Source organism: Nannospalax galili, unplaced genomic scaffold (assembly GCF_000622305.1).
Source record: "Nannospalax galili isolate Female #2095 unplaced genomic scaffold, S.galili_v1.0 scaffold481, whole genome shotgun sequence".
NCBI lineage: Eukaryota > Metazoa > Chordata > Mammalia > Rodentia > Spalacidae > Nannospalax > Nannospalax galili.
Window position 1 is genome coordinate 1,450,962 of NW_008345609.1, and position 9,411 is coordinate 1,460,372.

A 9,411-nucleotide genomic window follows, 5' to 3' on the forward strand; every position below is an offset into this window, starting at 1 on the left:
TTCATCCACTGATATTATCTTCCAGTCTTGATATTCTGTTTTCCATTTCATTCATCCTATTGGTGAGTTTTTCTCCTGTCATTTCTAATTGACTTACTGAGTGTTTCAATTCCTTCTTCATTTAAGCCTGAGTAGCCTTCAATATTTCTAGCTCTTTTCTGAATTCATTCAGAAGTTTAACCCTATCTTCCTTCAGTACTTTGATTTCTTTGTGTGTTCTTTAAATTCTTTCATCATGTTTACAATTTTTCTTTTGAGTTCCATGTCCTGCATTATCTCTAGTGGGTTCTCATTGTACTCCTATAGAGTACTATTGGTATTTGGTGGGGATATGTTATTTTAGTTTTTCATATTATTTTTTCTCTGTGATTTTGACATGTGAATTTCTTTTGTAGTTTCTGATTCTTGTGTGAGACTCAGGACTTCAAGTTTAGGTCTGCTTCTTTTTGTGAAGCCCACAGAGGCCCAAGTCAGATGAGAATCAGATGCTCTCAGGCTTTCTCCTAAGTTCTGAAGCTTCCGGTTCTCTCTTTTGATTTTATATTGGAGTGGCCAGATTGCTTTTGTCTTCAGGAGTTCCCACAGAGGCCCAAGTCAGATGAGAATAAGATGGTCTTGGCTTTCTCCTAAGGTCTGGATCCCTCCAGGAAAGATTTTGACCTCAGGAATTTGGGAGTTGGACTGTCCTGAGAGCAGGGCCCAGGAGAGATGCTGGTCTTGGACAGCTGGTGGCCATGTCACCATGCACCCAGAGATGCAAAGGGAGATGGGGGGTGGGAAGAGGTCCCCAAGGGTTCCTGGGGACTGCACTGAGGAACTGGGTTGGTCTGGATGCAAAGGATTAGAAAGCGGAGAGGTCAGCCCCCAATGTCCAGGAAAGAGGCTTGGAAGGTTTTGCAGCCCAGCCCCAAAGGGCTTCTGGGGACCTGGAGAAGGGACTGGGTCCATCTGAATGCAAGAGATCAGGAAGCAGTGGTGGCCCTGGGCCAAGAGGTCAGCCTGGGAGCCCAAGAAAGAGGCTGGTGGGCCATGCAGGCCCAGGGAAGCAGAGGGAGGTGAGGGCAGGAACAGGCCCAGAGGGCTCCGGCAGACCACAAGAAGGAACTAGGTTCCTCTGGATGCAAAGGATCAGGAAGCAGTGGTGGTTCCAGACCTAGAGGTCAGCCCCAGTGCCCAGGAAAGAGGCTGGCAGTGGTGCAGCCCAGGGAAGCAGAGAGAGATGATGGTGGGACCAGGCCCAGAGGGCTTCTGGGAGAGAGGCTGGCAGGTTGTGCAGCCCAGGGAAGCAGAGCTTGTCTGTTGATTTTTGTCCATTCATATCTTGTGCTTTTAACATGTTCTAAGAACAGTAGGTGCTATATTTTTAAATCTCCTTCTCCATGTTCCCTCATAGGTTCAGCTTCTGCACTGCATAAAGCAAACAGTCACAGGAGGTGACTCAGAGATCGTAGATGGGTTTAATGTGTGCCAGAAGCTCAAGGAGAAGAATCCTCAGGCATTCCAGATTCTGACCTCCACCTTTGTTGACTTCACAGACATTGGAGTGGATTACTGTGACTTCTCTGTGCAATCTAAACACAAAATTATAGAGTGAGTAATATTTATAAATTCCCCATAGGGAAAACAACTGAGACTAAAAGCTCTCGAAGTTTAAACCACTGAAATCTTTGATTAACTCCAGACTTTATTTGTTAATTATTTAATAGGGTCTTAGGAAAAAAAATCTTTTTGTCATTAAAAAGAACTTTACCAAAAGGCATGAAATTTGTTCTTAATCAATATCCTATTTTCTAATTACTAAGAACTTAGGCATGCTTCATTTTTAAGATATAAATTCTACGTCATCATCATCAATGTGATTGCACCTGTCAGAACTTTTTCAGCCAGAAGTGAAAGAATGTAACTGAACATAGATTGAAAGTAGATTCAGGACTTAAGCCCTGTCATCTGCAAATGGTCTTTTTTTCTTCTTAGCTCTGTCACCTTCTGCATTGGTATCATTTTCAAAGCTGATTCTCAGAAGCTCCTAGTTGTTCTTTGTCCTTGGAACTAGCAATCACAGCACAAGGACAGCATTTGTTTCTCAAAAACTGTCATGAAGCTGATGACTCCCTTCCCAGTCGTATCTAAGTCTGTCCACAAGACAGTCACCAAGCTCACCATGGCTGAGAGGTTGCAGAATTCTACTTGGCTGTGGCTAATCCCATGTGTATCTCTGGAGTGGGATCAGTCTCATTGGAACAACATGGACTGGGAACAAACATCCCTCAAATAATGCTAAGCAACAGAGATCACATTTATTCCCTAAATAGAATATTTCGTGTTCTATTTTTTTATTTCATGATAAGAAACTAGTATCTCACTAGTATCTCTTAATTAGATCCAATCTCTCTCTCCATCTAGCTCAACTCTCTCATCTACCCCCCTTATGTACATAGATACACATGTGTGTACATTCATGAAGAAGCTAGTGGTTGACATTGTCTTCCTCAATTGCCCTGCACCTTTTTCTTGAGGGAGGGGAACCCAGAGCTCCCCAATTCAGCTAGACTGGATGCCTAGCAATCCTGAGGGGTTGTCCTGTCTCTATCCCCCCATAGGAATTTCAGGGAAGTCCCATCACGCTTGGCCTTTTCACATGGGTCTAGGAATTGAGCTCAGCTCCACATACTTATGCAGTAAGCACTTTACCAACTGAGCCATCTCCCCAGCCCAATCTGACTTTTTAAACATTATTTTATATAACTTTTCCAAGTACCTACAAAGAATACAGATTTAATTTTTCATTTAAGAATGACCTTATGTTGTATTTCTAGAACATCACGTATTTAATTATACATTGTTTAATATTAGAGCTGTTTCCAGCTTTGGAATTGAGTCTATATTATTTTAGGAGAAAAAAATCAAATAGTGTATAAATAAAGTCATTAGTAGATAATCAAATCCCCTGCTCACTCATTCAGTTGATTGACTTCATTCATTCAGTCAAGTGTTTTGGGGCAAAGGCACTTCTTAGTATTTGGGATACATCAGTTAACAAAACAAAGGTCCTGACCTTTTAAAGGGTACAGGGAAACATATCTAACTTTTTTAAACAATGAACAAATTATAATCAATGTCTAAATTATATGTTATATGCTACAAAGGGAAAGAAAATTGTAGGGCAATGCAAAAGGAAGCTGTAGCACTAAAGCCTTTCTAAGAATGGAACTCATATCACCTAATAGTGTGGTACAGAAAAGCTTTCCTGAGGGAGAGTTAAGCAATGTGTTAAACATATACTTTACAGGTAGAAACAGATTGATTTCCTGATAGTTTGGATGACAGATATGGGAAAAAGATAAACATCAGGGATTCATTTTAGATCATCAAAATACATCTAAGATATTGTCTGAGAACTGTGAGGTGAGAGACACTTGTTTCTTTACTTTCTAGACAGGTATCACTACACAGCTTACTCAATCCTCAAACCCAAGATCCTTCTGCTTCAGCTTTCTGAGTTCTAGGATTCCAAGCATACACAACCATGCTCAATAACCAAAAGTTTCTTAGTTATAATATGACAGTTATGTTCAAGCATTACTTTTAAAAATTATATTAAAAGGACCGTAGAGATGGCTTTGTGGTTAAGAGTACTTGCTGCTCTTAGAGAGGAACCAGGTTCAGTTCCCAGTACCCACGTGGCAACTCACAACCATCTCTAACTCCAGTTCATGGGAATCCAATGCCCTCTTCTGGCCTTCACAGGCACCAGCATATATGTGATGCATGTACATGCATACAGGCAACACACATAAAACATATAAATTTTAAAAAATTATATTTAAGATTTTTAACCCAATTTAAATATGCACATTGTACATAATCTATATATGTATCTAAATATCATATAATGCATTCTGTATAATTTGTATCTCTTTATGTGTCATTTTAAAAAAATGTAATCTAAATTTTGAAAATCCATGACAAATTGTGATTTGTGACACAGTATGATTGATGATTCTGCAAAGCTAGTGAGTAGAGGCAACAGGAACTTACTGCCTATTACTAAGAGTTAATTTGAGGGATGAGGATGTAGCTTAATGGTAGAACACTTCCCTAGCATGTACAAGACTCTGGGTTTTACCTCCAGCCCTGAAAAAAATATATAAATAATTAAACAATTTGCATTTTTCACTTTATCAAGGTATCAGCCACCCATCTCCTCTAATATTTTAATCCTCAAAATAATGTCTTCTCTCAGTCTCACAAATAAACTCACTTTCTATTCCCTCTCACATCATTGTTGAAAATGCTAAAATTGTGACTTTGTGTCTTTTCTTCTTGAATAGTAAGCAAGCAGTGAAAGAAAGCAGAATTGTGTGGCATGTTGCACACAAAAGCATTGATTATATGAATTCTTCAAAATGAAAGTGTAATGCAGTGTACCACAAGCCACCCCATCTGATTCTTACTAGATTTATTAATTATAAGTGCCTTTTCAGTAGCCTGTGAAGACACATGCATAGTTCTGGAGTGGATACCTGGCATAACCATTCAAATCAAGGAGCTATTACACAGTAAAAGAAAACAAAAACAAACAGATCACCAAGGTAGCTGGAAGGGCAGACATGAAGAAGAGTTCCAAAGCTATAATATCCTGGTCAGTAACATATCAAATGACACACACAGACTACACAATGCGAATAAACAAAGAAAAGTAGGTTAGGAGCAATCCAGCAATGAGAGTGAAGAGTTAAAGACAGTGACCTCAGATTCTGTGAGCTCTGAAACTGGCAGTACGAACTCTAAAGAACAATTAGTAGATATGCTAAAGCCCCAGAGAATTCTTTATTAATGTGGAAGTCTGTAGTGTGTGTGTGTGTGTGTGTGTGTGTGTGTGTGTGTGTGTGTAAAAAAAATGTGTGTGTGTGTGTGTGTGTGTGTTGGGAGCAAGGGAGTAAGTACTACTCTATTACTTATTCTGTCATGTTTGCATTCAGAGCAACATAATGCAAATTCATGGTTTAAAGATGTAGAAACCTTCCTGAAAACTTGTTCCTTTCTGCTTTCTTCTCTAGTATGGCTCCAATAGGTAGCTCTTCTCACTGTCAAATAAGCAAAGAGTTGGTGCTAACCACCAACATTTAGAGTTAACCAACACAATCACTGTTGTGCTCAGGGGATTTAATATTCATGGAGCCATCTCACACAGGGGAACGGAGAGTCAAAATCTGTACACCATAGACAGGAGAATTGTTCATCCTCTACTCTGAAGTTAATAAGGGCTCCTTCCAAATACGACCAGTCAGTTAAGTGAAACTCCGACCCCAAACCAGCCACTCCCATCTGATTTGCATTAGATTTATTAATCACAAGTGTTTTTTTACTAGTCTGTGAAAATAGAGGCATAGACTCCAGAATGGATAAATGGATAACCCCAAACCAGGGTCACCAAGTTCTGTCTGGTACATGTGACAATCCATTTGATCTGACCCACAATTCTACCTTCTGGCCTAGCCAGAGATACTGGTTCTGAGAGCAATTCTAGGCACTTTACCACCATTCTTGACCACCTCCCTCCCAAATTGTTTTTACTCATCAACCCTAGTTCTACCTAAATAAAAGGCAAAGTTGGTTGGCACTGCAGGACCGACTCAAAGTCCATCTTCCCAATAAGCATTTTTTAAATGTATAATCTATTTAAAAGAATAAAGAATGAATTTTACTAAAAAACTATAAAATATTTAACTCAAATGCTCTGTATCATTTAATTTAATTGAATCTTTATGACCTTGTATTACTTTTTCAAAAAACACTTGCCAAATGAATAAAATAATGAAGGAATACATTGGACCACAAATTTTCCTAACGCTCAGATTATCTACACATGTGTTTATTTTCTTTAATGCTACATTTCAGGCATATCTTTCAAGAGCCATTGAACCTTATAAAGATGTAACTAGATTTTCCATGAATATGTGTTCAATTTGCCTCTCAAACAAAATAGGTTGGACGATAAAGGCCAGGTGATTCGCATCAACTTCAACAATGCAACCAGAGACACGGTGTTTGATGTTCCTATTGAAAAAGTTCAGCCTTTTTATGCTGCTCTGAAAGAGTTTGTTGACCTCATGAACAGCAAAGAATACAAATATACCTTCAAGATGAATCCAGGTAAGTGGACTCATTTTCTTAAACAAATGAAATAATGGGTTTTCTATCTTACCTATCTGGAATGATGTCCAGACCAGTTTCACAGCAGAATCTTAGTGAGCATCTGGTTGTTTAAATAGTAGATTCCTGACACCTTCACCTTAGGAATGTTGACACCCCAAGCTTTAAAAAAAATCTTCTTTTTGCAAGCTCTCAGGGTAAATTCTAGCACTCTAAAATTTAAGAGCCTCCAATCTAAGAATATTCCAGAGAGAGGCCAGATAAATTTCGTGTCTGATATTAAGATTTTTATATTTTCTATTCTGATAGCCACCTTCCTAATAAACTTTCTGAAAAGTCTTCACAGTGCTAACAAGACATTGTTTCTTTCACAAGGTATTAAAAAATATACAAAGTATATACTTTGTATATATTGAAAAATATAAAAAGTTATACTTAATTTTCCAATCCTACTATGCAAAATTATTTTGTGATTCTCACTCTAAAATATTGATAAAACTTACTAGCAAAGAAAGTAATGCCTGAAATAAAGAAGGACTTGGCCCGTTCCAGATACTTGAAATAAAGAAAAAAGCATTGATATTTTTTTCTGGATCATCTCTACTGATTGGGTAATCACCAAACTTGGGCCATTTTTTCTTCTTGTTTTTTTCAACTAACAATAAAATTATCTATGTATACCACATCCATGTTTTGAATGATACATATATTATGAGGTAGATTAATTAATTAATATGTGCATAATTTTACATATTTATCAGTTTTCATGGTGAGAACATATAAAATCTACCTTCTTACTGAATATAGTACATCCTTATTATGGTCACCATGTTGAATAATGGATCTCTCAAACATGATTTTGTTATTCCTAATAAAAGGCACAATTTCTCTTTGCTGTTGATTTGGCCAAATTGAACATTCTTCTTATAACTGCCTCTCTTTCTGTCTCTCTCTGTGTGTCTCTCTGTCTCTCTGTCTCTGTCTCTCTCTCTCTCTCTCTCTCTCTTCTCTTATAGAGTTCAGTTCCCAGCACCCACCAGCTCACAAGTACCTGTAACTCCAGTTCCAGGGAGTCTGAAGCCCTTCTCGCATTCTCTGGCACTTGCGTGTATTCACATACACATACACATATTCAGGCACATGCATACAAATATTAAATAAATAAATAGATAGATAAATAAATAATAAATTTTTAAAAGAGTGACATCATATAAAATGGGAACATTCTAGGGAAAAAATACAATTTGGAAACTGAGATCCACCATTTAGTGGCAATGTAGTTTGGAGTAAATCCCTCAATTTGAAACTTCAGTTTCCTCATATATGAAAAGATGAGATAATGCTCTTTTTAATATTTCCTCTTTTTTAAATTGTATACAAAATACTAGGAGTATGGAAGAGCATCAAAGAGTTTTCACTATCCTTGTAGTTACTTGAAGCTCTTAAGCTGGAAAGGAACATTTTTTATTGAGATAATTTTTAAAGCTGAAAAAAACAATATAAAAGCTTTACACAGAGAAAATACTTTAAGAATTATTACAATGTCCATGGGAGCCCATCAAGCTATGTAATTTAAATCTCATAGTGCATTTGGCAAACTTTTGCCTTCACCTTGTGTACCCACAGATGACCCAACTAGTCTCCAGTGGATACTTTCAATACAATGGTTACAGAGATGTTCCTGGTTAAACTAAATGAGTCACCAAACAAAATCCAAAGTCATGAACTTTGGAAAGGGACTAGTCGGGATGAGGGGGGTTGATACGGGGATAAGAAAAGGAGGGAGAGAACAATCAAAAGGCACTGCACACCTGTGCAAGACTGTCAAATGTTAGATTTAGTTAAAATTGGACAATTAAAAAATATCTTTTTAGTTTTGTGTACAGAAATAAATGTGCTATTTCCTGATATGAGCTGAGTAGTGGTGGTGTTTTGCATGTTGTATTTTCTATCTTTGTAAACCCTTTAAATATAAATTACTCATGAAAAATCTTCCTGCCTAGGTGATGTGATTACTTTTGACAACTGGCGCTTGCTTCATGGCAGACGTAGTTACGAGGCAGGAACTGAAATATCCCGCCATCTGGAAGGAGCTTATGCTGATTGGGACGTTGTGATGTCAAGGCTTCGCATCCTAAGGCAGAAGGTCAAGAATGGGAACTGAATCTCATGTCCTTAAATTTTAGTAAAGGTCCAATGACTGTATTTTGTAAGCTATAGCCTGGTTAACCACAGATAGTTATTAACACCATTTACATATTAACTTCTTTAAAACTGAACATGCAACTTCTCTCCCACGAGTATTCCTTCTTAGAAGAGCATTCAGTGTCAGCTTCTTAAGTGTCATAGCCGTGCGCCCTCTTGAAATGAGCTTCTCTTCTGTGGCATGTATATTCTCATTTCCTTTGCTCTCACATGTGTGACCAGAATGACTATAAATAGTTTAGTATCAAATAAATCTTGTGTTTCAAATAAAAGCTCTTTAAGCGTGTTCCTGCTCAGTTTCCTACACTGTCTCATTTATTCATGACTACATACTATGCTCTTTTTATGGCTAGGAAAAGGCTTCATATTTTTAAAGATCTGTTTCATTCACTCTAGTAGAATTCTGCTTCTTAAATTTCCATCTCTGACTCACTCCATAATCTCAACATCTTGTAATACCTAAGTTATGACAGCAAACCCAAACATGCAAAATAAGAGAAATATGTAGTCTCCCTAAATTTGTCTTGGCCAGCCTTGCTGAAAACTGTCAATGGATCATTCCTCCTCAGTTCTTGCTTTCAATTCGCAACTGGGAAAGGAAAAATCTAGACACAGGCAATCCTTATGAATGGAAATGATGTGTGCTCACCTCTGGACAGCCTCACCTGCTGGCCTCAGCCTCCTGAGTGGCCCCTGCCCTGCCCTAGTGTAGAACACAGGTTTCTTAGCAAGCCATGAAGTTGCACTCCTGTTGAGCCTCCCATACCAGTGGAACAAAGGAGCCTCGGCATTGCAGTTTGCTGAGACCCTGGTAGAACACATACATTTTAGTCTGTGGACTTTGGGGTCTAACAGAATCTTCTATTTTCCCAAAAGTCTTTACTATTTTTTTAGCATACAAAATAGAGGTTTCATTGTGATAGTGGCATTTTCATACATATGTATCATTATACTTTGGTACAACTCCCAAAGTTCATATTCTCAGGAACAGAAGATGGGCAGATCAAAGGACATTTCTCTGCAGAGGTTCAGGAAATTATTAGTAACACA

At 38.0% G+C, this 9,411-nt stretch overlaps 1 protein-coding gene across 4 annotated transcripts in view; it reads left to right on the plus strand.

The window, feature by feature from the left end:
• The window catches only part of Bbox1 (gamma-butyrobetaine hydroxylase 1), a 78,536-nt gene extending 69,889 nt beyond the window's left edge, over positions 1 to 8,647 (plus strand). For all 4 annotated transcript variants that reach the window (XM_029567643.1, XM_008841718.3, XM_029567645.1 and 1 more), the window contains exons 6-8: positions 1,394 to 1,590; positions 5,990 to 6,156; positions 8,160 to 8,647. In XM_029567643.1, coding sequence (XP_029423503.1) covers positions 1,394 to 1,590; positions 5,990 to 6,156; positions 8,160 to 8,320 — 525 coding nt within the window. In that variant the 3' untranslated portion in view covers positions 8,321 to 8,647. The remainder of the gene's footprint in view (positions 1 to 1,393; positions 1,591 to 5,989; positions 6,157 to 8,159) is intronic.
• Positions 8,648 to 9,411: the final 764 nt, after the last annotated feature.